Source organism: Corvus hawaiiensis, chromosome 5 (assembly GCF_020740725.1).
Source record: "Corvus hawaiiensis isolate bCorHaw1 chromosome 5, bCorHaw1.pri.cur, whole genome shotgun sequence".
NCBI classification, from domain to species: Eukaryota; Metazoa; Chordata; class Aves; order Passeriformes; family Corvidae; genus Corvus; species Corvus hawaiiensis.
The window spans coordinates 74,054,218-74,082,208 of NC_063217.1; the positions used below are offsets into that span (position 1 = coordinate 74,054,218).

The 27,991-nt window shown below is 50.8% G+C and overlaps 3 protein-coding genes across 4 annotated transcripts; all 3 read left to right on the plus strand.

Annotated features, from left to right (window-relative positions):
* Window positions 1-3,254: 3,254 nt before the first annotated feature.
* PPP2CB (protein phosphatase 2 catalytic subunit beta) lies at window positions 3,255-11,798 on the plus strand. Its single transcript, XM_048304210.1, has 7 exons — window positions 3,255-3,431; window positions 7,865-8,074; window positions 8,298-8,471; window positions 8,698-8,787; window positions 9,411-9,572; window positions 10,399-10,517; window positions 11,052-11,798. Exons 1-7 carry the CDS (start codon window positions 3,330-3,332, stop codon window positions 11,122-11,124), a joined length of 930 nt encoding a protein of 309 aa, XP_048160167.1. The 5' UTR covers window positions 3,255-3,329; the 3' UTR covers window positions 11,125-11,798.
* A 72-nt stretch (window positions 11,799-11,870) lies between these two features.
* GSR (glutathione-disulfide reductase) lies at window positions 11,871-16,546 on the plus strand. The gene is made up of 13 exons (XM_048304206.1): window positions 11,871-12,017; window positions 12,771-12,797; window positions 13,054-13,142; window positions 13,609-13,678; window positions 13,843-13,990; window positions 14,112-14,166; window positions 14,243-14,342; window positions 14,777-14,863; window positions 15,056-15,217; window positions 15,429-15,540; window positions 15,623-15,754; window positions 15,936-16,069; window positions 16,238-16,546. The coding sequence occupies exons 1-13, from the start codon at window positions 11,889-11,891 to the stop codon at window positions 16,385-16,387; spliced, it is 1,395 nt and encodes a 464-aa protein (XP_048160163.1). The 5' UTR covers window positions 11,871-11,888; the 3' UTR covers window positions 16,388-16,546.
* Window positions 16,547-19,355: 2,809 nt separating this feature from the next.
* On the plus strand, window positions 19,356-27,989 carry NPFFR2 (neuropeptide FF receptor 2). Of its 2 annotated transcripts, none has more exons than XM_048304207.1 (5): window positions 19,356-24,066; window positions 24,458-24,613; window positions 25,647-25,998; window positions 26,289-26,388; window positions 26,807-27,989. In XM_048304207.1, exons 3-5 carry the CDS (start codon window positions 25,683-25,685, stop codon window positions 27,630-27,632), a joined length of 1,242 nt encoding a protein of 413 aa, XP_048160164.1. In that variant the 5' UTR covers window positions 19,356-24,066; window positions 24,458-24,613; window positions 25,647-25,682; the 3' UTR covers window positions 27,633-27,989. The 2 variants fall into 2 exon arrangements, with proteins under 2 accessions (XP_048160164.1, XP_048160165.1); XM_048304208.1 differs by having other exon boundaries at window positions 25,658-25,998.
* The last annotated feature ends 2 nt before the right edge of the window (window positions 27,990-27,991 follow it).

Sequence of the window (27,991 nt, forward strand, 5' to 3'; positions counted from 1 at the left end):
GGTGAGGCATTTCTGACAGCAGTGTTTTGCATTTGGGAACGGAAGGATTTATGGCTGCGAGCGGCCGAGAGCTCTGGGCATCGGCATCAGCATCCAACGCCGGCTCTTCCTGCACATTGCATTAGCAAGACGTTGGCATCAGTCACTGGAGACATCGCGGCGGAAGGCAGTGCCCTCAAAAGGCTGGAAAACTGATTTGCACATGCGTTTCCAGGGAAGTAATCAAATCAGCCAGGAGGTTCAATGAAAGGAATAAGCAAATATTCCAGATTCGCCTGCGTTTGCTAACAAAACCTGGTGCAAGGCTCGCAGGTTTTGAGGTTCGTCCCCCTCCCCAAAACAGCTATTTGGGGATTAAAATTGTTGCAGGCTGCTGCAGGAGGGCATTTTATATTCCCTAAAAGATGCATGTGTGTCTGAGAGGAACATTTCAGGAGGATCCTTGTGAGGGTTTGGTCGCTCTCCTTTCTTTCGGAGTCCATCCCTGTGCATATGTTATGGCAACAGAGTCCATTTTCAGAGATTCATCCCCCTTCTCCTGGCAGCGTTCCCCCTCTCTTTGCCTCTTTCCTCCCCTCTTGACCTCTCTCTGGCTTTTTTTTCCCAGTTTATCAAGGTTTTGTAATGTTTCCTGCTGCTCCTCACAGTATGAGCAGTGCTGCCTATGGCGATAGATGCCACAACCAGGAAGGAGGGACGTGAATCCTGTGGGGAGACACTGGGAAAAAGAATCCAGGCTTCACGGAGGGTGCTGCCAGGTATGTCTGCCTCCCATCTGCTTCAAAAATGCTGTGTCAGCACCCCAAAATGTGTTTTAGGGATCAGTGTCCTCGTGGCCCTGAGCAGTCCGGTGCTCCCTTGCACCCTCACGGGGGGTCAGGTGCCCTTGGAGCAGCTCCCGCTGGGTTTGTGCACCCTCAGCTGCTGGCAGAAGGAAGAACTTCACTGATTTATTTTATTTATTCACTGTGGGGGTGGTTTTTTCCCCTCTCTAAAACACAGGTGCACCGTTAGGAGTCCAGCATTCTTTGGGAAGCAGTGGATAATACCTTCCATAGGCAGTGGTGGCCGTGAGTAATTTTTCTCTGCTTTTTCTCTTGTGTTTTGTATCACACCCTAAAAAGCCAAGTTTCAGTTGAAAAATCACAAAAATAAGAAAGCAAGATATCCCGGGGGGGGGGGGTGTTAATGTTACACAGCCAACATTAATGTATTTTTTAATAAAGTGGCCTTTTATGCCACTTCAGCAGCATTGCCTTTTTAGAAGGTCCTAGCACAGAAATGATGAGATTTTAGAGAAGGTGGTGGAAAATCCTGCCTTCATTAATTCCCTCTCAGTGAGGCTTGTCAGTTTTCCGTGCCAGGGAGCCTGATGAATGTCCCCCACTGCTGCCGGGAGATTCCGCAGGCTCTGTCGCTGCCACTCCTTTGCAGGAAAATCCAGAGCTCATCCCAAGAGCTCCCTCTTTCAAATAAACCACGTCGTGTTGCTCTGAGGCTGGGCCTGGCTCAGGCTGCACAGCTGTAGGTGCGAGCTTTTGCTGGTCCTCAGCGAGGACCTGCCATCGGATCGATACCTCAGAAACCTCTTTATTTCTGACAAGGAGCCAAGAGAAATATCTCAGCTCGAGCTTTCCATTGAAGGTTTTCCTATTAAACATTTTAATGGTGGCAAGGAGTCAGTAAATAGAAACTTACCAGCAAAGCGTGCGTGTCCACATGTCCGTACTTTGTTTCCTTGAATTAGATTACGAAGAAACCTCAAGAAATTGAAAGACGAATAAAAGCTGCTCAGCATTTGTTTTAAGGCTGACCTCCTGAGGCTCGGGATGCCCTTTTTTGGGTCATTTTTGACAAGCCAGGGATGATTTTTATGGGGGATGCTGCTCTCCCTTACGCTTCTGAAGGCACGGAGTGCATGCTGTCCTTGGGAAGCTCCGGGGTGGGAAGATTTATGGTCCACTGCCATGAGGCAGGGTTTGCCTTTTCCCATGGCTGTTCTTTGCTGCAGTGTCACAAACATGGGCAATATGGTTAAAAATAATCTTCTGGAAAACAAATCAGCAAATAAAATGGCCAGAGGAGTGGGAACAGTTCCTGGCAGCTATCTTTCTTGAGAACAGGAATGCTGAGCGATTGTCATCTACAACAGTAGCTACAAAGTTACATTTTATATAAATTGCTCTCTTTTACTTTGCTAGCTGTATTTTTAGTTGGAAAATTCACTTTAGGGATGTGATGTTTTGAATCCTTTAGTTTTTTCCCTCACTTCAGGGTGAAGTCCACAAGTCCATCTGCTTTACCCAGCAGAGATTAAGGGAACTGTGACCGGTGTCAGTGTTCCTGGTGGAACAGCCTGAGTAGCTCCTCAGCAAACCTCAGCCTTCTCATCTGACATGAAAAAACATACCACATGGACTTGATCTATCTTATCCTGCTAAAAATCCTAGGAAAGTTTTCCCTCAGTCGTCTCCTAAAATCCCAGTCCTTGCTGCCTGGGCTGGGCACTCAGAACTGGAATGTACGCAGCACTTCAGACTGTAGCAGTGTCATAGCCTCAGTTATTGCATCATTATCACGATATTATTACTCCATTTTGGTACAGAGGAGACAGTAGAGCAAGTCCGAAATTGCGGGAGATAAATAACGAGCAGTGGGTAGAAATTTGGGCAGGTCTGCCACAATTTAGCTGAGAGCGAGATGAATAGAGTGCCAGATTGCAATGAAGTATATTAATTTTTACTGCTTATATTCACTAACCGTGTGTCGTATTAGGTACATCATGGTATATGTGCTCCAGTTCTGAGTATTGCTCCACAATATTTCACAGGAATATGGTGAAAGGAATTAAAAACGCACATTTACTGAAAGGCGGACAGGGATTGCTTCATTCCCGGGCCCTGCTGCCAACGCTTGGGACTCGACACCCCGAGCGGCTGCAAAAGCCTGTGACTTTATCCTTTTTCCTTACCGAGAAAAGAGCATTTTATTTATTTTTCCTTGGAGAAAAGAGCGCAGGCTGTGTCAGGCGCCCTCGGGCTGCGGAGCCGCCACGGCCTCAGGGCGGCCCGAGGGGAGCGGGGGCGGGGCCGCCGGGGCGCGAGCCCGGGGGGGGCGTGGCTCTGAGGCAGACGCGGCGCGCCGGAAGCGCCGGCGCGCGCCGCACGCGGTGGTGGGCGTGGCCGGAAGTGCGCAGCAGCCGCGGCAGGCGGGGGGCGCCGCCATTACGCGGAGCGGAGCAGAGCCGAGCGGGCCGCGCGTCCCCGGCCGCCGCCGCCGGCACCCACAGGCGGGCCCGGGCCTCGGGGGGCCCGCCCGGCCCCCCCGCCATGGAGGAGAAGGGCTTTGCCAAGGAGCTGGACCAGTGGATCGAGCAGCTGAACGAGTGCCGGCAGCTGAGCGAGAGCCAGGTCCGCAGCCTCTGCGAGAAGGTGAGTGCGGGGCCCGGACGTTGGGAGGGCGGGGTGGTGCCCGTGGCATATCCGGCATTGCGAGACGGGGTTGTGGCCGGTGGGATATCGGGCATTGGGAGGCGGAGTGGTGCCTGTGGAATACCGGGCGTTGGGAGAGCGGGCTGGTGCCTGTGGGATATGGGGTTTTGGGAGACGGGGATGCGACTGGTGGGATATCAGGCACTGGGAGAGCGGGTGGTGCGTGTGGGATATTTGGCGTTGGGAGGGCGGGTGGTGCCTGTGGGCTTTGGGAGAGCAGGATGGTGCCTGTGGGATATCCGGCACGGGATGACTGAGGTGGTTCTTATGAGATTGGGCATTGGGTGACCAGGATGCTGCCTCTGGGCTATCCAGCACGGGGAGACCGGGGTGCTGCCTGTGGGGTGTCTCACGTCCTGGTATCCTAGACAACAGGGAGGAGCCACGCGCTGGAAAATCAATTCCAAGTCAGTGAGGAAACCCTCTTGAACTTCCTAGGTGGGATCTCGGGAAGCAGAGGGGGCAGAAGTGAGACCCAAACAGAGGCTCGCAGCCTGCTGAGGGGGACCAAAATAGAAGGAGGACTGGTCACATAAAGGACACTGTCTGCTATTCCGGACTGTGGTTCGGACAGTCCTTGGCAAATGCCTCCTTGGATTTGTTTAGTGGAGGCTGGCAAGAGCCTTTTTTTCCCATCAGGAGAAAGATCCTTAGACTTGTGCTGGGTGTTGTCTGAGCAGTCCCATAGGTCTGTGTGAACCCTCCCTTAACACTGCAGTCTGTGACCAAGTGCAGATTTTCCTTGGCAGATGTTTCCAGCAGTGATCCTGACATCTACCTAACCTCCCCACAGTTTCTGTTTTCTTCCCCCCTTTTCCATTTTTTTAATCCCATGCTGGGGCTGTGCATTTGTTTTGTGCCTCTTTCTCCAGAGCTCCATCAGTTGTGAGGGAGCTGTGGCTGTTTGAGAAGCTGGAGTTGTGGCTGCTGTGTTTTGGGAAGCTGGAGGACGATGCCAGCAGACTGTGGCTGAACACGCAGGAAATAGGGAGAAGCTGGATAGGAAAGCTCAGCTGGAGGTGGGGAGGGTGTTTGTCCTGCAGGTGACAGGTAGGTGTGTCATCTGTCACAGCACCTCGTTCTTCCAGGCTGCTGGAAACTGTTGGAAACGACTGGGGCATGAAGGAAACACTGTGCCATGCTCTGACTTGGCTTGTTTAAGTTTTGGGGAGTGGTTGTGTCACCCAGGAGAGGAGCTTACAAAAACCTCAGGGTGTGCAGCCCTGCCACAAAGCTGGTTTAGTTGGTTTCCTTGAAATAATATTTGGAGAAATCCTTTCCTCCAAAACACTTTCCTAGCACCCCTGTTTTTGGGGCTGATTTCAAAGAGGCCAAGCACAGTAGTACTTCTTGCCTCAGGTTTCAGTTTGTGGAAGAACTCAGTACTAAAACAAAAAATCACAAGGAAGTGGGGGGAAAAAACCCCCAACAGAATCCCAGAGTTGCCTGTGTGGGTCATTCCTGGTTTTAAGTACTGGCGTAGTGGACAGCGATGAGGGAAGGGTTGGACATGATGGAACTGTGCCAAGTGATTTGGCACTCTTTAAAGCTGTTGAAATGTGCACCTGTAAGAGTGGCAGTCTGTCTTCACCTGCCCAGTGACAGCATCGCTTGAGCAGCCCCGTGTGCTTCACGTGGATGATGGAGGTGCCACCTCTCAGCTTGAGAATGTTGTTCCTGTTCTGCTGTTCTTTAAAATGAAAATTAGCTCAAATCCTGCAGAAATTCAGAGGAAGATAGAAGGATACATTCTGATCACTGCTGGGACTTGCACGTTTGGCGTGCAGGTGAGGGAGCTGAGAGCCATCCTGCTTAATCCAGGCAAAAGGGGTTTTCACAAAGATAGTGAAATGGGATATGAAACAAGGCAAGGCAAAGGCTGTCTCGTGAATTAAATAAGCAGCCTTCCATAACCATCCCTCTCCTTGTAGCTTCTCTTTCCTCTCCTTGTTCTTTGAAGGTGTAAGAAGGGGCATGGTCCGGTTGTGTGAAATTTCCAGCGTTGTGTTGCGTCGTGGCTGGGAGTGTTTCGTCTCTCTGTTGGTGATGCTCATCCTGGGGGATGCTGGCCCAGGTACCTCTGGGAGCACCTTGGCAGAGGCTCCAGGATGTCACTGCTGCCTTGTTCCTGAAGGGTGGGACAGCTCCATCCCTGCCTTCCCTCTGGCTTCTGTCTCCCTTGGTTGGTTCTCGTTCTGGACAAGCTCCAGAATATCCTCAGCCCACTTGCTGGCACAATAGTTTGGTCTGTGGCAGTTGGTGGGATGGAGGTGCAGGTGAATTTTGATCACAAACTCCATGCCTGGCTTCAGAGTCCTAGAGAAAGAGCCTCTGTGGGTCAGACCGAGCTGAGGGAAAGAATATTCCAGAAGGAGTGGAGTCTCCCTGCTGTCCAAGGCTCTTCAAAAGCACACAATGTTGAGGTGAAGGGCAAGCTCACAGCCAACAAATAGGCTGCTCTTCAAAGTCTCTTTGAGCACAGACATGGCAACCGTTGGTTTGGTTTATTTAATACGAGGGAGGTTTATTTAATAAAAACATCTAAAAGCTGCTGCTTTTTATCCTGACCTGGATATGGTTTTCATCCAGCACAAGTGGGACGGATGCATAGGAAGCTGATACCATTAGTCACTGTTTTCTGCAACAAAGGTAGCTAAAATTTGACTTTAAGGCATAGTTATTTATTAATCTCCTGGATTAAGTAAGTGATGATGATGCCAGGCAGCCTGCTTGCATCAGAGGTTTTTATTTTTGCTTTGTAATAATGCTTTTTATTTTAAGTCATTTGATTTCAACGTTCACACTGCAGGCAGATGCACTGGTTAGTCACTGCTTTTCTGGGGTGTTTCTGTTGATGCTGAAGATTTTTAAGGTCTTGTTCTGCATTAGAAAATCATTGTGTGAGGGCAAACTGGGACTCCTGAGCCTGAGCTAAACCAGCTCTGCAGAGTTAAAATGACAGACTGGATCTGTCCACGTGCACGGATGAGTGTCCGCAGGGCGAGCTAAAATGGGCTGCAGGGGAACAGCTGGTTGGCAGCGTAAGGAGCTGCTCCTCGTCACCTGCCAGCTCCTCCTTCCTCATCAGGGGAAACTTCTGGATTCTCCTAGCACCAGCATTTCAGTTCGTGGGCTGGGCCCCCTTCCTAGGATAGATTTAAAGTGAACATATTTGCCCTGTTCCTGTGGAAAAGGAGCCCTGCTGAGCTCCAGCTTGGAACAAACCCCTGCCTGTTGCTTTGTGCAACAGTCAGAACACGCGGAGCAGCTGTTTTGTGGATTTATATTTGTCTCTCCCAGAGGGTGGAAGCTCTCAGAAGGCGCTATAAATGCTTTTAGAGATGTGTGAGCAGAATTCGAGTGCTACTACTGCACTCAAATACAACACGTTCAGCAGTTCCCAGTCATGTTAGAAGTGTAAGGCAGACCCCATGTCACCAAGTCCATGGGCAGGATGTGACTTTAAGGATCAGGGTCTCATCCCTTGGGTTAGGTTCTGTGCAAAGAACGTGCTGGATGCAGTCCAAACTGCTTGGGGTTTAGTTCTTTCTTCCAAATACATGTTTTTCCTAAAAGAGGCAAGGCAGCAAACATTGGAGTGGGAATGCAGGCATCCTCAGGAAGCCCACAGAGGGTATCCTTGGGAAGCAGCTCCCTCCTGGCAGCACAGGATGAGCCTCAGCTAAGGGATATGGCAAGGAATACCCAGATCATCACCTGCTGGTGACTGCTCAGTGCTGGTGATCTTCCAGCCCTTTTGTTTGGATCAGATGGAGCCGTCCTGTGGGTGTTCCCTGTGCCTCAGATGTGCCTGGAGCGCCGATCAGCATCAGTCAGTGAGCTGGAGGCAGCACAACAAACCTGGTATTTGATAAGGATAGTAAGGTGATGCAGATAGGCTACATTGCATGGCTGTAATTAACAGAGGAGCTGCTGGGTGTGGAAGAAGAGATGACTAAATCCAGGGATGCCGTCCCTCCATCTGTGGTCGTTTCGTTGCCAGTTGGGTATAGCCAGGGAAGCTGGTTGTGGCTCCGTGTGTTCCAGTTGCCTCTGTTCTTGCTTTCCAGTTGTATGTGAGTTGCCTGTAGAGGTTGCTAAACTGTTGTGCTTGGAAGAGGATTGGAATTGCAGGAGGCAACATGTGCCCTGGGCAAGGGAATCTGGTCTCGCTGTAGTAAACCTGCTCATCTCCGTGCCCTGGGATTTGGGTAACACCCCTTGTCTGTGCTCACCCACCAAACTGTTTTTCCAGTGGTCAGCTTGAGCAGCAGGGATGAAACTGGGTTTCCAGCGGGGATGCAGTGGAATAACATCACCTGCTTCTGGAGGAGCTTCCTACCTGTTTGTCCTAAATGTGTTTTTCTTGCCAGGCTAAAGAAATCCTTACAAAGGAATCAAATGTGCAAGAGGTACGCTGCCCCGTCACCGTCTGCGGAGATGTCCACGGGCAGTTCCACGACCTTATGGAACTCTTCAGGATCGGTGGGAAGTCTCCAGACACAAACTACCTGTTCATGGGAGACTACGTGGACAGAGGCTATTACTCAGTGGAGACGGTGACTCTCCTGGTGGCGTTGAAGGTACGGCTTGAGAGATTTGGGACAAAACTCAGGAGCTGGGAACAATTTTCTCCAGCACAATTTGCTCCTCCCGTGATGCTGCTGTTGGCTTGAGTGTAACGGGTGTAAATTGATCCTTGTCAGTGGACACGTGCTGGGAGCAGAGTGCTTGTCTGCTGTTTGTGGTATTCCATTACTGTTTCTTTCCATCCCTGTGCTAAGGAAGCGTTTTCTCCGTCCCCAGGTGCGGTACCCGGAGCGCATCACGATACTGAGGGGCAACCACGAGAGCAGGCAAATCACACAAGTCTACGGCTTCTACGACGAGTGCCTGCGCAAGTACGGCAACGCCAACGTCTGGAAGTACTTCACAGACCTGTTTGATTACCTTCCACTCACAGCTCTAGTAGATGGCCAGGTAAGCCTGGGATAAGGAAAACCCTCCCTTCCATAGATTTCTGCAGGCCGTGTTGTCTGACATCCACATGAACAGTCCCAGACAAGCTCCCTTAACTTGTGATCCGGGGGCGAGATGGCTGGAGTTGTAAGTGAGTGTTAACAGAGTTAAACGCAGCTGGGGTGGAGATCATTCTTCCCTTAACAATATGCACTTAATGGATTGCTCTTTTTTTTTTCTGGAACAGATATTCTGCCTCCATGGTGGCCTCTCTCCATCCATAGATACACTGGATCATATCAGGGCTCTGGACCGCCTGCAGGAAGTTCCACACGAGGTAATAGGAAAGGAAATGCTTCAGAAACGTACAAAAAATGCAGATATATCTTCACATTGCAATCCCTTTAAACACACGATTACTCTTGGATTATGGCCTTTCCAAGAGTTAGAGCAGATGAACATTTGGGCAAAACACACACAAGTCAGCGTGCTTTGATTACAGCAGCCTAAAAAAGGAGAGCTGTGGGGGTTTCTCAGCTGTTTCCCCCAGAATCACGGGGTTTTTTGTGCTTTCAGTCTGACTCCCAAGAGCAGGATTTGGCAGAGGAAGGTGTCCGCTATCTTCAGCCTCATCACAGATGTGGTTGTGAACTGACAGCCACTGTGTGAAGCCACACTGTGTCCCCATCCTTCCTCCCCATCTAGTCCATCCTTTTCAACAGGTGTTTCACCTTGTTATTGCTTCCTGGGGCCTGAAATCTGGACTGAAAAACCATACTTGGAGCTCCCAGAGCAGCTGGACTTAGTGTTGGGAGTGGCTGGGGCTCGCAGATGTGTGTTCAGTAAACTCCTCACGTGCCTTGTGCCGAGAAGGACGTGCTGGCAGTCTTGTTAGTGTAAATAAACCATGTTTAAGCATCTTGCCAGTGATCTGACAAAGAACTCCGAATCTTTCCCAAGGGTCCGATGTGTGATCTGTTGTGGTCGGATCCGGATGACCGTGGCGGCTGGGGCATTTCTCCACGTGGTGCTGGCTACACCTTCGGACAGGATATTTCCGAAACCTTCAACCACGCCAATGGTCTCACACTGGTCTCCCGCGCTCACCAGCTGGTCATGGAGGTAGGGCAAGCACTCTGCTAGCCAGGGCTAACAAAACAGGGGCCCGTGGAGGTCTCCACTGGGACACCTTCCACTCACGGGTTGGTTAATGTCTAAATCTTAAGCAGGTCAGTACCGAAGAGAGGCTCTAGTTATGTGAAAATGATAAACAACGTAAAATCACATGCTTTGACCTGCAGCCTAAATAAGGGCATCTTCTGCCCTTTCCAAGCAAATTTCCCCCTCCAAGTGAATTGCCAAAGGGACCGTATCACACCCCGTTTGTGGCAGGAATAATCTCCTTCCACGCTGGCTGCTCTTGCTTTGACTGCTGCTGCATCCGACAGCCTGTCCCGTAGTACTCGGCAGTCAGATGTGACAGGGATTATGCCATTTTTGGCTGTCCACAGGCTATTCTTGGATGTCTTGCTGGAAAAATGCCAGGTGGGTCAATGGAGCAGATGCATTTTTAGAATCTAGTGCAGGTAGATCCCTTAAGCAGAAGCGTGTGTCAGAAGTCACTGGCATCCAGCAGGCAAATTGTCACTTGTGGTGGATGAAAGCTGAAGGCACCCCTAAAAGTCCCAAGGGTTTTTTGTGGTACAATCCATAATTTACAAGTGAGGAGCGAATGATCTCCTGTAGCCTACTTGAAGCTGGTTTTCCAGGTACCTGCTGCTGCTTTTTGCGGTAAAGCACGTATTTTGAAACAAAACTGAGTAGGTTGGAAATACTTCAAGAAATCTTCAGTTTCACAAGTGCCTCGGAGAGTTTCAGGCCTGAAGAGGAACTTTGGATGGGCTGAGGTTTAACAGAGACCTTTTCTTTTTCGCTCTCTTCCTGGCAGGGTTATAACTGGTGCCACGACCGGAATGTGGTTACCATCTTCAGTGCCCCCAATTACTGCTACCGCTGTGGGAACCAGGCTGCTATCATGGAACTAGATGACACTTTAAAATATTCCTTGTGAGTATCCTGGCTTGGGCTGGGCTCTCTTTCTAACCACTCTGTGAGGAATGGCTGGTCATTCCCAAAGGGGTTCTTCCATGAAAAGCCAGCTCACACCACTCTGGAATTAATGTGTACTGTGCCTTAAAATAAGCAGTGAGTTAAGCTCCTCAAAGCTCCTCTTCCTGGCTGTCTGGAGAGTTGGAGCCTTTGCACTTCAATCCCTTTATTGCCCAAGCTTGATGGAGACAGTAAAAACAGATGGATTTATGTATTTGTTTTAATCTTTGGTAGCACTGAGCTTTGTAAATAGGGGTGAGGGGGTCTCAATTGTGCATTGAGCTGCTCCCACAAGACAGCAGTGACAGGCTGCTGGGTCACTCTGATGAGTTTCAACTCCCGTGAATTCTTGTTTTGGGACTTGGAATGTTTTATGTGGAAGCAGCTGGGGTGAGTAGAGCGATAGCAGCCGGAGAGCAAGCCTGGTATTTATCGTGGGACTGCAAAATGACTTGTGGAGGAGGGTAAGTGATCCCTTTTTCTTTCCTGCAGCCTCCAGTTTGACCCAGCACCTCGTCGTGGAGAGCCTCATGTTACCCGTCGTACCCCAGACTACTTCCTATAAACCTCTCCCAACCTTTGTAGAAGGAAGTACACCTGGCATTTTAAAAAAGCAACAATATTTACACGTTTCTGTAAGAAATCAGGGTTCGTCTCAAATCCCCATCATGGACCAAAATGTGCCATACAGAGGACGAAGAGCATTTAGCACAACTTGAGACTGAATTCCTTACGACACTCTCTCTCTCTCCCATGCCCATCAGCCCAAAAGTCAGTTTGCCTGCTGTATTTGTAGTCATTGTTTTCCTTCTGGACTGTTCAGAGAGGAAAAGGTAACTCTTTAACAACACTTCATCTCCTTTGATGCTTCTTTGTACATTTTTAGTTCTAGTGTTTAACTGGCATGAATTAGAGTTTGTTTTCCAGGGAAGTGCACACTAACTTCATCCCCCACCACTCTTTATTTTATTGGAAAGACCGCTCAACTTAACTGGAGAAAGGAAGCAATTCCTGCTTGGGAGTATGTTGTCATAACCCAGATAAAAGCGTTCCCTTTTTAGCTCTATTCCCGTTCTGTGCTGATCCTGCCCCCTTTTTTTTTGTTTGTTTTGGGGTATTTTGTTTATTTTGTTTTCTCTTTTGTTATTCCCCCCCTTCCCCTCTGTATATTTGTCCTGGAAGTGCTTGCAATCCTCCTCGCTGTAGCTGAACCAATAAACTCGCCGTTGTCAGCCCCAACACGTGGTGTCGTGCAGGGCCGGGAGGGGGCCGGCGCGGCCCGGGGGCGGTCCCTGGGCGGGGCGCCGGGGCCAGACCGAGCCGGGAGCGATGGCGGCGGCCGCGTACGAGCTGCTGGTGCTGGGCGGCGGCTCCGGGGGGCTGGCGGGGGCCCGGCGGGCGGCCGAGCTCGGCGCCCGCGTCGCGCTGGTGGAGCCGTGCCGCCTCGGCGGCACCTGCGTGAGTCACTTGCGGGTGGACCCGCACCCGGGGCGGGGAGAGACGGGGCAGGGGACGAGGGAGGCTGGCCCCGGTGTCCCCACGCTGGCCCCGGTGACGCGGGCATGGTGGCGGAGCCCCCGGGGAGGGTCGCGGTGCGGGAATCCGGAGAGAAGGAGTCGCCCTCCCGCTGTCCGAGCGTCGTGCAAGGACGTGCTGAAGCAGGACGGATCCCAATCCCCCATCTCCACAAGCTTCTTCCCAGCCGTTTTCAGGCAGGTGACAGGATGCCGACGGATCCTGGATCCGTGTAGGAGAACTGCAAGGCGGTAAAGTAGAACTCAAGAGCATGGTGAGCTGCTAACAAGCCAAGGAACAAACTGGTTCCTCAAACAAGCCGGGGACAGGCTCTAGTTCTGTGTCCTAAGTGCATTCTGCTGGAAAAATTGCCATACTCGTAGAAGTGCAGGCAAGGGATGGCAAACACCATTCTCCTAGTAAATAATTTTTAGATTATCAGTGGAAAAAACCCTGTGTTTGAAGGCTCCACCTTCCATATCCTCTTTCAAGGAAGTGAAGAAAAGTAGACAAACCGCAAGACCTTGAGCCTCCCAAGGCAGTTACACCCCTCTTTTGCCAGGAATTCGTAATCCTGCCTTTGTTTTCCTGAGCACAGCGCTTAGATGCGGTACCAGCCTGATGTGGGATGCTCTCTGGAGCACTGCCTTTGGAAAACTGGGCCTTGACACTGAGACTTGTTCTTATTTCCCCCAGGTCAATGTTGGGTGCGTGCCAAAGAAGGTAAGGGTGTTCTGCCACCGGCTCCGGTGGCTTGGGTTGGGTCTGGTGTGCGTGCCTTCCAAGTTCCAGGGAGGTGCTGGCACATGGTGTGGGGAGAGGAAGCAGGGCCTCTGAGGGTATTGAGCCATCAGGATGCCATGGGCTCTCCTGTGTCCCGTGGGTGCTCCGGGCAGAGGTGAGGAATCAGGAAGCCTGGAGTGGGTTTTCCCAGAATCAAAGCAGCCTTCCCGAGCCAACCTGCAGTTTGCGCGGGCAGGTGATGTGGAACACGGCGGTCCATGCGGAGTTTGTCCACGATCACGCTGACTACGGCTTCGAAACACCCGGTGTCAAGTTCAACTGGAGGTAAGAATGGAAGGGTTCAGTTGGAAACCAGCATCTCCCAGTGAGTGTCCCATGGGCAGCAGCCCATTGTCCACTTCAGAGGAGTCCCTGCCCACTTCCAGGCTCCCGTGGGTTGCGCAGAGCTGATTACGTGGCCAGGATTCTTACTGTGTGTTAGAGAAGTGGGATGGCAAACTGGCTGTGGGAAGAGACTCTGGAAAAGACAAATGCAGGGAAGGCGGGCACAAAAAGCTCGCTTTGGTGGGGAAAGGGTGACAGGGAGCCAGATTTTTTGTGGCGTGGCTGCCGCATGCCAGAGGGGTTGAGTTCACAGAATCATTAAGGTTGGAAAAGACCTCTGAGATCATGGAGCCCAACCTTTGACCAACCACCACCTTGTGAGCTAGACCATGGCACTGAGTGCCAGATTCTTCCTGAGCTCTGAGGTTCATCTGCTGGCAGTGACGGTATTCCCTGCTCTGTTCAGGACCATCAAGGACAAGCGTGACGCGTACGTGCGGCGCCTCAATGACATCTATGAGAACAATGTCAAGAAGGTGAGCATGGGATGTGTTTATCCTGCAATCCGAGGGGCAAAAGTGATGGATTTTTGGCCAGTTTTCCAGCTTTTATGGGCGTCCTCCAGCTGTGGAAGCCCTAGCTCCATTAGGTGTCTCCCGCACCTCATCCTGCTGTTAATCCCATAACTGTTACCCCTAAGGCTCACATTGACATCATCCGGGGCTATGGCAAGTTCACTGCTGATCCTGAGCCAACCATCGAAGTGGAGGGGAAAAAGTACACGGCTCCTCACATCCTTATAGCCACGGGCGGGCGCCCGGCTGTCCCTTCTGACAGCGAAATTCCCGGTGAGCCTGATGAAATTCCCCAGCTCCCAGCCTGGAGAGAGGCTTATCCAGCCAAAGCAAAGCAGGCTGTGGGAGGGGAAGTGGGACAGGTGAAGGGTGCAAAAGAGTCTCTGCTTTGCAGGTGCCAGCCTGGGGATGACCAGTGACGGCTTCTTCGACCTGGAGGAGCTGCCCAGGTAAGGTGGGATTCATCGCCCCAACAGCCGGTGCCAGCTCCAGGTGCCCGTGCACGGCATGGTCACTTCTCCACAGGCGCAGCGTCATTGTCGGGGCCGGCTACATCGCGGTGGAAATTGCAGGGATCCTCTCCACGCTGGGCTCCAAGTCCTCCCTGCTGATCCGCCAGGACAAGGTAGTGCCACTGCCTGTCCCCACCTGCGCTTCCCGCCCGGCTGTCAAATCCCAGCCCACCGGGGTTTTCTGGTTGTCACTTCCTGGTAAAGGAGGGTCTGAGTTGGCAGGGGTAGAATGACGCAGCAGATGGTGGCAAGGGAGCCATGGAGAGGCTGGGGGGACATGTTTTAGCAGCACCCACCCATGTGCCCGGCATTTCTGCAGCCGTGCGTGTCACCGCATCTGCTCCCTTGAGCTTTATTTCAAGTCAAGACTTGAAAAGAGGAAGAAAGGAAAAGAAAATAATGGAGAAACAAACAGAGAAGTTTGTTAACCAGAAGCACCCCAAACCTCCTGCGTTCCAGGAGCAGGGAAACGCAGGTGGAGGGGCTACCAGGCGGTGCCTTCGCCTGCGGACCCTCATCTGACAGGGTTGGGGGGATCCTTGCCTAGGTCCTGCGAACCTTTGACTCCCTGATCAGCTCAAACTGCACCCAGGAGCTGGAGAACACCGGGGTTGATGTCTGGAAGCACACACAGGTAGGAATGCACAGAGCAGCCCTGTGGCTTGCCCCATTCCTCCTGCAGAGGCAGGTGTTGATTGCTATTTTGGGTGCTGCTTGCTGGGCCACAGTTTTGCAAAATCCCTCGTTCTGCAGCATGGCTAAAGTTGCTTGTTGCAAGGCAAAAGCCATCTGCACCTTCTCCTGCTGCTCCTGCTGTTCCCCTTAGGTCAAGAGAGTCACTAAGTCCCCATGTGGGCTGCTGGATGTGATGGTGACCTCGGTGGTGCCGGGCCACAAGCCGACAGAGGGGGTGATCCGGGATGTGGACTGCCTGCTGTGGGCCGTGGGGCGGGAGCCCAACTCCGAGGGGCTGTGCCTGGATCGAGTGGTGAGATGGCAGCACGTCCCTTCTGTGCTGGTGGCAGGATCTCCTGGTGTCCCACGGATCTCCGGGGTTCCCTTGGGTCTCCGGAGCCTGTCACAGGATGGTGTTCCCACAACTTGGCCCCTAGCTGGGAACACTGTGGCCACCAGCACAGGTGCCCCATGGGCTGTCCCATCCCTTCTGGAGCACTTGAGGCTGCTGTTTCCCATGGCAGGGTGTGCAGGTGGACCCCAAGGGCCATGTGGTTGTGGATGAGTACCAGAACACCACCAGGAGAGGGATCTATGCCGTTGGGGATGTCTGCGGGAGAGCCCTCCTCACCCCAGGTACTACGGCCGTGCCCCTTCCCTGCAGAGCCCCTCAGTGCCACACCGTGCCGTGGCTCAGGCTCCCTGTCCCTCCCCACAGTGGCCATCGCAGCTGGCAGGAAGCTGGCCCACAGGCTCTTTGAGGGCAAGCAGGACTCCCGGCTGGACTACGAGAACATCCCCACCGTCGTCTTCAGCCACCCGCCCATCGGCACCGTGGGGCTCACCGAAGGTGGGGACAGATGGGGCGTGGAGGGGATGAAGGGGCTCGGGACACTGGCTCAGAGCTGCTGCTTTGATGCTCGAGATGTTTCCATCTCCAGCAAGCGAGCCTTGACAAAAGGGCTTTGACTCCTCTTTGTAAATGCCCCGTGTGCACCCCTCTGACCCCCTTACTGTGGCGTCTGCCGCAGAGGAGGCCGTGGCCGCACACGGGAGGGACAACATTAAGATCTACAGCACGTCCTTCACTCCCTTGTACCACGCTGTCACCCAGAGGAAAGTGAAGTGTGTCATGAAGCTGGTGTGTGCTGGCAAGGAGGAGAAGGTGAGTGCAGGGCATCACGGGCACAGCTGAGGGGTGGTGGGGACCATGTCTGGCTGTTCCGTTGTCCCCGTCTGGTCGGCTCTAGGGCTGGGATCCAGCTCCCCCAGCACCACACCCAAGAGCTCAGCCTGGATTTTGCGTCTCACCTGGCTTCTCTCTTCTCCAAAGGTGGTGGGATTGCACATGCAAGGGCTGGGCTGTGACGAAATATTGCAGGGCTTTGCTGTGGCCATCAAGATGGGGGCCACCAAGGCTGACCTGGACAACACTGTCGCCATTCACCCCACTTCTTCTGAGGAGCTGGTGACACTGCGCTGAGGCTGTGGGCACGGACACCCCGGGGATGGCAGCTGCAGCTGGGAAGAATGTTTGACGTGTTTTTAAAAGTGCCTTACTGTCAGCTGGGTGCCTAGAGGGTGTGTCTGTACCGTGTGCTTGCTCTGGAGTGGGAAGTAAACACGCTGATGCTGGCCAGTCTCTGCCTTTGGCTCTCTGGTGCCTGTCTCCTGCCGTGCCCAACCGTGGATGGTGCTGGCACGGTCTGTGGATGTGGTTTTGGGGAAGGCTGGCAGTGGCCAGGCTCCTCCTTTGCAATCCCTGGCACTGGGGCGGGACAGGACAGCAGGGTCCTTGGGGTGCTCGTGGATGCTGGGATATCCTGGATGGGCTCCATCCTCGTCTTTATCTCATGTCCCAACACCACTGGCTCTCCAGCCTGTCCTGACGTCACACTTGAGGCTCCGAGGGGGAGTCCAGGCTGGGGGTTCAGGGATCAAATTCCCTGTTTCCAGCCCCATTTCCAGTGGCTGGAAGCTCCAGACCCAGCTGGGAAAGAAGGAGTTGTGGGATTTTGGGGATCAGAAAGGGGCACCCCAGGGTGAGGCTGGGCCAGGCACTTTCATGTCCTGGAAACAGAGACTGAGTCCTGTGTTTGGGGGGCACCAGGCTCATTTGGCCAGCTTTAGGGTCCTGTAATCAATAAATCAGGCATTTTCTTCGGCTCAGAAACAAAGTCCTGCATTGTTGGCACTTGGAACCAGCCCCACCTGGGCAGTCTTAGGGCTGCGAAACAGCCTCAAGTCCTGTCTTGGGGTGCGAAATGAGGCTCATCCAGGCAATTTAAGACTTTGATCAGAGAGCCCAAATCCTGCATTTTGGGGCTGAGGACAGAGCCCAGACAGGTGAAAGACGGTGGGACCCAGGGGGCGGAGCGAGGCAGCCCCAGGGTGAGGGGCTGGTTCAAGTGTGTGGGGTGGAACCGAGGGCGTTTGAGCCCCGGGAGTCGCTCCTTGACGCTGTTGGAGGTGCAGGGGCCTCAGCCTCCTGTCCTCTACCCCCTCACACTCCTTCCTGACCCCCCCCCCCCCCCCCCCATGCCCCTCCATCATCCAGATGCTCTTTACCAGGAAAAAAATATAAATTACGCCATGGACAAATGCATTTACAGCTGGACTGGACACATCTGGGCAATGTGACCAGTCCATGGAAGTCAGACTGGTGACAGTTCGGAGGGATTTTAAGTTGGATACTTGCAGATTTCATTTTCCAGCAACTCAAAATTTTTTTGGCACTTCTTGCATAAATGTTTCCCTGTTGGAAGAGTCAATTAGCCTTTTTAATGACCAGATTATCCAACAGAGGGAAAAACTATCAGCATTCCCTGAACACCTCCATCATTTCCATATCCATCCACAATCAGGGGCCGATGGACAGCAGCCTGCGTGAACAGGCTCTGGATGATCCTTGAGGTCCTTTCCAACCCAAACCGTTCTGGGATTCCATGATGGTTCTATGATCTCCCCTTGCGTTTTTTTCGCGTCGTGTCCTTCTTTGTGCTCCCAGCAGATGGCGCGGCCGGCGTTGAAAAGACATGGAAGTGTCCTGGGACATGGATCAGCCCTGCTGCTCACTGAGTTGTTTTTAAAAGGAAAAAGACAGTATTCTGCAATAATCTGCGATGAAGATTCAGTGTTGATGTTCCACGGGGTATGTGGGAAGCAGAAAGCGATTCCCTGCAAATCTCAATGCCCTGCATTGCGGTTATTTTGTTGCTTACGTGAATAACACCTTTCTATCTGAAACTCTTTGGATTCCAAAGTGAAGTGGCCTTGTTTTGGGCCTCCAGGCAGAGGGAATGTGAATCAGGGAAAGTGATGGGGAGACAGAGAACTGCAGCAGTGTGTGTGTGCAGGGAGAGCTGGGGTAGGAATTTTAGACAAATTCCTCTTAGCTGGATGCAAGGCCTTCGGGATCCTGTCTCGGTCAGAGGTTTCTCTAACTGTGGTTCCTTACAGCACCCGGTTGTGAGCGCCTCAGGATCCTGGGATTCCATTTGCTGCATCACATGTGGCAAAGCTGCCCTTAATACAATGTCTCTGCATGGCTGGAGCTTCTTATCCTCCATTTATAGCACACAATGATTCCACACGGACTTGTTACAATTCCACACTGAGTTATGCTGGAAAGCAGTTTGTTGGTTTAAATTTATATTGGCATAATTGTTTTTCCTCTCAAATTTAAATGATTGGCTAAAGGAATAATTTTTAAACTACTCCAGGAATAAAAAGGGGAGTGTAAAAAATAGAGAATTCATTATTGTTAAAGAATAATTCCTACATCCATGAAATCATTAATTGGAAGCCTGTTCTCCTATAGCCTGTCCTTGGGATGCTGTTTTTCTTTCCAGAAAAACCTTATGCAGGTAAGGCAAAACCTACCATTTCAGCTACAAGAGCCACCTGGTTTCTCCTGGGCCACACAGACTGTTCTTTTCCCAGGCTCCTGATTTAAAAGCTGGAATCTCTGGAGAGCCTGGATCTAAATGCTGGAGCTCAGCAGGTAGGAGCAGAGTCCAAGAGATGCCGCTGTGCTGGGAGCATTCAGAGCACCGGGGAGAATCTGGACTGTAATGGATGGGGGGTGTCGGGGGTGGCACCTGCAGAGGTAACTGTGAGTTCCTGACCCTGGGAATGAGCTTCCCCAGGCAAAGGGATGCTTCAAACAGAGCACAGCAGGGAGACTCTGCAATGGAACATATCCGAGAAACTTCCACCCAGGCACCCCCCCAAGCCAGCGGTGGCTGCAGGTGACTGCCTTGGAGCCCCGGCGCTTGGCGCCTGGCTTTGAGCTGGGCTCTCGGCTCCCTCCTTCCTCCTGTCCCTCCTCCCTGCCTGAGGCAGGAGCTGCAGGGGCTCCGGGAGCCCTCTCCGCTGCGCCAGGGGCTGCAGTCTCCTTCCTGCCTGCGCCGAACCAGCGGCTGCGGCGGAGCTCCGGCACCTGTAAGCGGGGTACCCTGGGGGAGTGGGCTGCGGGCTGCTTTTGGCTGGAGCTGGGCTGTTCCTGCCTCCCTGCTGGAGCTGGGAGCTGAGGGAAAACTGCAGGAGCTTTGTTAGCAACAGGTCTTTGTGTGCGGGGAGGTGGGATGCTGGGTCCACTGCCTGGGGGTGCCCTGATTTACTGGGGGGGCACAACGCTGCCTGCATGGGGATCGTGGTGATGCCAGGGACCTGCCTGCTGGCAAGAACCCCCCTTGTGCTGCCGAAGTTGGTCCCGGGGTGGGCAAGGCTGGAATACGGAGCAGTTCAGGCACTGGAGGGGGACGGGAGTGGCAGCAGGTGCCTCTGACCCTCTGGCTTAGGGCTTCCAGAGCTGGGGGACACACACAGCCCCCACCAGCGCCCATATTGCTGCTGCTCGCAGGGCCAATCCACCTGGACTAGGAGCTGGACCACTCTGCAGAGCTCCAGGATTGGGAAAAAAAAGAGCCTGTGGCTGTTCATTTTTTCCTCCGTGACTAAGACAAGTTTACATCGTTTTATTTGGCTTTTCTATCAGTAGCAGGTACCTCCAGTAGGAGAAAAGCATCTGGAGCTTGAAGTACCTCGTGTTATCCTTTAAATCTGAACCACCTCAGGGGCTGCAAATTATAAAATGCAGTGAGATCAGTTTGGGGTGTTCTGCTGGAAAAAGGGGGATTGAGTGTAACTCTGAGCAAAGGAGGAGCATTTCCTGAGGCTGGTAGGTAGGTACCTGTAAGATGGCACCTCATTCCAAAAGAATGGACCTGAGCTGCTGCTTTTTTCCTAATGAAAATCCTAGCAAGGAAAACTGACTTCCAGTCCTTGCTGTTCGGACAACCATGGGTTGCAGCTGTCACTTACTGAACAGAATTGGCTTCAACTGGAGTCAAACCAAGAGGTTTCCGAGGTAACCTCTCAGCATGTCAAACTCCTGACATCAATCACAGGTACCTATCCATGTTATCCTGGTGAAGCTTACAATTTGGTATTAATTAAAATCAAGTCACGAAGGCAGCAGTAAATGGCAATTCAGGAGCACCAAAAGGATTCAAATCCTCAGAGCAGCTCACAGAAAAAAATCAATGAGTATTTAAAGTCCCTGCGTGGATGTGGATGGTGATGTAAAAGGGAACAGTCAGAAGGTAGGAAGGTACAGGGAGAGTTCAGCCCTTCCACAGCCATTATCTCTCTAGAGAGGTGACACTGGGCATTTAAACCTTCACAGACAGTTCTTCTCCTGTGCAGCCTGCACAGTTATTTAAGACTAAAGATGTTGCCTCTGGGCAAATCAACGTTGGGATGTGATGAAGTGTTAAGGGTCCAGCCCAACGTGCTGCACAGGGAGCTCACCTATTCTGCCCGTGGGCCAGGAAGGCTGCTCTGCCTAATTTCTAGGGGGATAATCCAATACTCCACAGCCCAGGAACTTGGGTGAGGGGTCAAATGCTCTTTGTTGTAACAAGCTCTAAGTCAGATCCCTCGTGTGCCCAGCTCACGGGCTGTTTGCTCTCATGCCTGCCTCACAGAGGGCAATGACATTTCTGTGCCAAAAGACATTGAAACCAAACAATTCTATGCCTCTTGCTCATTTTTCACTCGAAGCAGAGACATCACCTGGTGCGAAGAACCCTTGTGATGTGCTCTGTGCGTTGGGATTGGTTTGGTTTTCCTCTGCTCATTCACTTTTCAGTGATTACAGGATCCTCTGTGCCCCCCATTTTGGGGGGGACATAAACTACCTGCCGTACCTGGTGAATTAGCTCTCACTGCCCGATGGGCTCCTAAAGCACTTATTTTGTTTGCCAATTCTATCTTCCACTGGGACTATCTCACGATTGTCCCGCTTTTCAGGTTGTTTTTTTTCCCACCCCTTTCTATCTGTTCCCCAATTACTCTCCTCAGTTTCAGTGCCCCAAATGACAGGGCTGTCAGGGAGTGACTCATGAGCAGAGGCTGAATTGAAAGGTGCAGTTTAGGAGGCTCATCTCCCATTAGTGGGGCGTTTACTGCTGCAAAGAGCCCGGCAGGGATCACTGATTTAGCTGTTTCTGTAGACTAAACCCCAGCACTCACTGCTAAACGCTGCTAGAGCATCTCTCCAGGGAAAAAGCTGCGACCAGTCCAGATATTTCGTGGGGTCCCTGCCCTGTTTCCAATGATGGATGGGAAACCGATGCTTAAGAGACTGGATCCCGGGAGAACTTCAGTAATTGCCTACGGAAAGCTTTTAAAACAGGGACTTGCTTCCAAGATAAGGCAGCTAAAATCTTATTGCTTGCCAGGCTTCTCAATAAAGTGGCTTGCATAAGTGTGCCTGAGTGTGGAAATATTACTTTAACCTGATTTCAGGGAACAGCTGGATGAGATTTTAGTTAAAATTTTAAACAGCCTGTGACACATCAAATAGGAAAAACAAATATATTCAGAAGCTTAAAGGTTGACTGAGCATGAAGTAAAAAAAAAAAAAAGAGTATAATGACAAGGAATAGGCAAGCAGCTTCGGCTCTAATGAAGCAGGGTGGAAATGATAGATATATATATAAATACAGAGCCATAAGAAACTTGCTGTGAATGCCTCACCTGCCATTTGCATCTCCTGATTTACATTTGGGATTTGGCTTTGGAAGAAATGTTTTCTGTTCCCATCTCAAGTGGATGAGTAATCTGCAAGTAAGTCTTGTGTTTATTACAGTCATCCCGCTGATAGCCTTGTTTCATATCATTTAAAGTTTGAGATCTTTAAAAAAGAAATACCTTGACAAACTATTTTCTTTGGCCCCAGCTCAGACTGTGCAGATAAATGACTCTGATGGGAGGATAAGCAGTTTAAGCCCATTGAGAAGAGCTCTGTGTGCAACTCCAAGATTGGCATATCTCCCTGGGATTGCCCATTTCAAAATGAGGAATTTGCTTCTCAGCACTTGTTTTTCTTCATGAAAGTAAATGTCAGTAAGAAAAAATTATTTTATTGCAACTGGCTATTTTTAGGGTGTTTTTTCTTCCACAGCTCTTTTCTCCTAGCTGAAAACCTACTGGGATATTCGGGCTTATTTGGAGATAAAGCACTCTGAGGTATGTCGTATAAAATATCATGGAAATTCTGATGGATGAAAAAGTTAAATACTTGAAGAGTAAGTTCCATTATTTTAATTCATGAACATCCCCAGAGTTTGTACGTGGCAGCTCCAGCCCTGCATGACCCAGACCCAACGCTTCCTGCACCACTCCCTGTCCCGTGCCTGAGCCCCAGGCACTGGGAATGGGGGGTTTGGTGTGGCTGCAGGCCCCTCTTGCTCTGGAAGAGAAGCAAAGATGAGCCCAGATTCCCATGGTCTGTGCACGGGTTCCCTGTGCAACAGCATTTTAGTTTTTTAGTCATTGGCTCTTCCTGGTTCCCTGAGGCAGAGGATGATCCATAAATTTCTCTCTCCCTTATTTCTCAGACACTCACAGACCAACGTCTTGGTCTTTTTGCCATCCTTCAGGGGCTGCATTTTGCCCCTGGGACTTTCTCACTTTTCAGCAGACCAGGGATCATTTCCCAAGGTCCCTGGGAAATCTCTTCTTGTTGTGCCATTACTGATTACAGAGCTCAGGACAAGGGAAGAACAATTTTTTTAGCACTTACTACATTAAAGTTTCTTTTTCTACAACAACATGCTCCTGCTGTTCTTCCCATCTCTGAAGGTTCCAGCCTCAGAGGATTCTGTGAGGATATTTTACTCATAAAAATCAAGATGACAAACCCAGCGGGTCGTGCACAGAGGTGAAGCAGTGGTGGCCGCTCCAGGGGATTTCCTCCATCTGCCCAATATGTAAATAATTCCATCACTTCATAATCAGCTGGACCTCTTACTTTAACAGTGGAAACCTGATTTTCTGTATGCAGAGGTACGAGATTGTCCTGGTCAGGCTGTGAGACGTTACACTGTGTATTTGTCTACGGAGGCTGTGACTGGGATTCCAGCAGCCACGAATGAGCCTCGTGTGTCTGGAAACACTACATGAGCCGGGGCAGGTTTTCACTCAGGGAGGCTCCCACTTTATTCCTTTGCAGATTTTCTCTGATAGATCGAATGAAGAAGTGAGGCCTTGCTCTTGTCAAGTTACCATGCGGAAGCGAATTGCTGTTGTTTATCATCTTATTACAATTAGCTATTGCACTATTTTTTTTTCTTTTCTTGGATGATTTATGTTTCTGTCCTCTGTGCCTCTCTCAATTATTTATCACTGCTTGTTTTAGCCGGCAAGGACCCTGTGAAAACACAAGGCACTGGCTTAATTTCTCCTTCCAGCCAATCCTCCTCCCTCTCAGCTTCAGGATAATAAAAATCTGTGGAGCTTTTCCATTTCCTGTGATCTGCAGGGTTTGTACAGAAACTTCCCCGTGTCTGCCACAGCCAAAATTTCATTAGTGCAACTGGGATGAGACTCAGCTCCAGTTTTGCCTCGAGGCTGTTTACTACTTCTTGTTTACCAGTTAGGAACAAAAACTATTCCAGAGATCATTACAGAAGAGATTGGGCGCCGCTGCTTCACAACACGGTGTCAGAAAAAGAGAGAAAACACAAACTATGTTTCCAAAATAATGATTATTCCTCCTGCTTTTAGTGTGATAAGGGACGATCCTGTCATGGAATGACCAAGAACTTCTGCTGCAGACCATCAGAGACCCCTCTAAAAGCCAAACTCCAGCAGGTAAGGAAGGAAAGGCACGTCTGCCTGACCTGCTGGGGACAGCACAGGGACAACTGGGACAGCTGGGCATGGGGACTGGGAATGCGGTGGGAGCCAAAAGCCACCTTCTCCGGGCCAGAGTGTCTACCTAAAGCAACTCCTCTCAAAAGCAAAAGGATTATGGAAGAAAATTAGTAGTTAATAATAATAATAATAATAATAATAATAATAATAATAATGTGGGGAAGAGCAGCAAAGGGAGCAACAATAAGTCCAAGGGAGCAGGAGGAATGCTGGCTTTAAATGGAGTGAGACAGCATCTCCTGAGATTTATAAAGCACAGCTCCAGGTCTGGGATTAAAGGAACAGTGTCAACTTGTATTGCCAAATATCTGTATTTGCATTCTGCCAGCGTTTCCCATCTTGAGCTCATGTTTGGCTGCAAGTGCACCAGTGCTGCTTCCTCAGGATCAGGAATCAGGAAAATCGGCATTGAAGCTCTTCCCACAAGGCTGACTCTGAGCGCTGGCCGGGGAAAGCATTTGGCACGTCAGACATTTCAATAGAGGTACTTGCAATAATTTTGAAAGCATGTTGACTAAAAACTAATAAAGATAAATAAGCCTTTCTCCATAAGGACAGCCCCACAGAATGTACAACTATTCCTACACTTTTTCCAACATACAAGCAGCAGGTTTTGGTGAGGGATTCCAGATTTTTGTCTCTGTACCTCACTGTGCAGGCATTTAATGAGTATGTAAAATACAGACCCATTAAAACGCTGCACTGCTGCTCATTTCTAAACGGGCACAAGAGACCAGAACATGATGGGTTTTCACTACTCTGCTTGTTCCAAACCTGAGGCAGAGCAGTATAAATACTTTTTTTTACTGCACTTGCTTCCTGAAAGTAAAACACTTGCAGAGGCTTTGCTGTTCATACAAGCTCATCAGGATTTGGATACTTGTGCCTTAATTTAAATTCCATTTCTATTAAGGAATTTGAAGCATCTTAAAAGCACCTTCGCTCATACTTTAATTTCATGCCTTCTGCCACCAGTTAATCTTGCTGCTCCCTTGCTTGCTCCACCCCCTGCTTCTTTAAGCATCCTCATCTGGGAGACAAAATACATGTGGAAAGAAAGTTTGGAATGCTGCCTCCAAGTCAAGTTACCTGCTTGGAAATTAACCCAGCTCTCTTGTATCTCAGCATGTTTTAAACATAGTGTGGTCCTTCTTGACTGCAGACTTTGAGTTATGTAGCTTGTGAGCAGGGAATTAAATCAACCAACTGTACACAAAACCATCTCATGTTCATGAAATGGGGCTGGATTTGGATACATGCAGGCAGAAGGTTTGTGCCACTTCAGAAAGCTCTAATCCCTGTTCTTCAGTGATTGAATTAGTGATTTTTCAGTGATTGTTGCTCAGCCACCTCACCACTGCCCAAGAGCATGTGAGCTTTACACTTATTTCAGCACACAGTGTACCCAAAGCAGATAACAGCACTAATAATATAGAAATAAAAATATCCCATATTAAATGATAATATCCCATTCCTTCATATCAACTGCAAGCAGACTAAAATGACCTTTTCACAAGTGTCTTTTTAGGGCACATTAGAGCACGGGGAAGAAAATGGACTCAAAGTCTTCGTTGGATTGGCCTCAGGCGCTGAATTATAACGGGACATACAAGTACCTCTACTTGGAAGGCAATGTCTCCTACGTGGACTTCTACCTCCACCAGCCTTCTGTGGCCGCTGTCTTCATCACCTCCTACCTCCTCATCTTCCTCCTCTGCATGGTGGGCAACGGGGGGGTTTGTTTCATCATCCTATGGAGCAAACACATGCGCACGGTCACCAACCTGTTCATCCTGAACCTGGCCGTCAGTGACTTGCTGGTGGGGCTCTTCTGCATGCCTACCACCCTCCTGGACAACATCATTGCAGGTGGGCTGGGGCGCTCGCGGGGCGGGGAGAGCCGGGGCCACGTGTCAGAGGGGCTCTGTGGGCATTCCGGGTCACTGCAGTCAGAGGTGAGGTCTAGTGCAAGGTGTCCCTGCCCACGGCGTGGTGTTCCTGGCCATGGTTGGAACTCCATGGTCGCTAGGAGTTCCCTTCCAATCCGAACCACTCCATGAGTCTATCATTCTATCAGGAAATGGAAGATGAGAGCAAATGATTATAAGCAGAGTCCTGCAGTGAGATGGCAGCACTTCCAACTGCCCGTTTCCTTCCAGGGTGGCCCTTTGGGAGTCTGGTGTGCAAAATGAGTGGAATGGTCCAAGGAATCTCTGTTTCTGCCTCCGTCTTCACTCTGGTTGCTATTGCTGTGGACAGGTAAGATGATGCAGAGTCTCTAACCATCACTCTCATCTCCCCCTGGCCCCCTGGCCATGCTGAGCCCACTCATTAACCCTCCCAACACCTCAGTAAATCAGATGCATTTTGCTCCTATGGCTATTAAGAAAAAAAAAAAAGGGGGGGCCAAATCTAAAGAGCAATTTGCTCCTCCACTGGTATCTCTTAAAGATGGTGGAACTGGGCTATCCCGGCCCACCTGGAACTGTTTTCTTCCTCAGCCGTGAAGCAGAGGTGTTAATACCTGCCTTGGTTAAATGGAGCAGCACAGGCAGCAACTGACAGGGAGGATGAGGAGATGATTCCATCTCTGCTTGCTGAAAAACAGACGATTTAAAATGCGCGCGCCTGCTTGCCTGGGTGATGAAGCATTCCTTAAACAGCTTCTCTGCCCCAGGTTCCGGTGCATTGTGCATCCGTTCAAGCAGAAGCTGACCATTCCCGCTGCCGTGGCCATCATCGCGGTCATCTGGATCCTGGCCGTGGCCATCATGTGTCCCTCGGCCGTCCTGCTGCAGGTGCAGGAGGAGAAGCATTTCCGAGTGCTCCTGGGCTCTGGCAATGCCACCCGGCCGGTGTTCTGGTGCCGGGAGGAGTGGCCTGAGCCGGGAATGAGGAAGATCTACACGACGGTTCTCTTTGCCAACATCTACCTGGCTCCCCTGTCACTCATTGTTATCATGTACGCCAGGATCAGCATTTCCCTCTCCCACACAGCCATGCCTGGGGCAGGGAAGCGCAGCCAGGAGCAGCGGCACAGCATGTGGAAGAGGAAACAGAAGGTCATCAAAATGCTCATTGTTGTGACTTTGCTTTTCACGGTGTCCTGGCTTCCCCTGTGGACTCTGATGCTGCTCTCGGACTACGCCAGCCTTTCCGACCTCCAGCTGCAGCTCATCAACATCTACATTTATCCCTTTGCTCACTGGCTGGCCTTCTTCAACAGCAGCATCAACCCCATCATCTACGGGTTCTGCAATGAAAACTTCCGACGGGGCTTCCAGGCTGTCTTCAAGTTCCAGCTCTGCTCCAGGGTGCTCTGTTCCCAGCAAGGACAAAGCAACGCCATCCTGCCAGCTGCCCACTGCCAGGCACTCCAGGATGAAGCCTCTCAAACAGCTACAGAGGAGGGGAAGCCAGTTACGAAAGGAAATGGGGTGAATAACCAGCAGGACTTGATCATGGATGATCTCAAAGAGCCCTGCAACAATGGGATCAAGTGAAACACGCTGTGACTCTCTAGATCTCTCAGAGCAGCTGGAAGAGGGTTGCCTGAACAATATTTGCGGTCACATTTCAGCCTGGGAGTAATCCCTTATCCTGTAACTCTCACAGACTGAAATACTGGAGACACAGTCTGGAACCCACCAGTCCCTGGGTTTTCTTGTGGTTGTGCTCATGTTGCTTCTGCCTGGACATTGTGAACGCCAGCTGGGTTCTGCCCAAATGACAAAATTAAACTTTTCCCATCACATTCCATTTATTCCCCTTTGTCTTTGTTATTTCTGTCCTATTCATTATTATTGCAGCTAGAGAAATAAATAGAAGTGGAAATTTGAGAAATAAAGGATTAAAGAAAGTC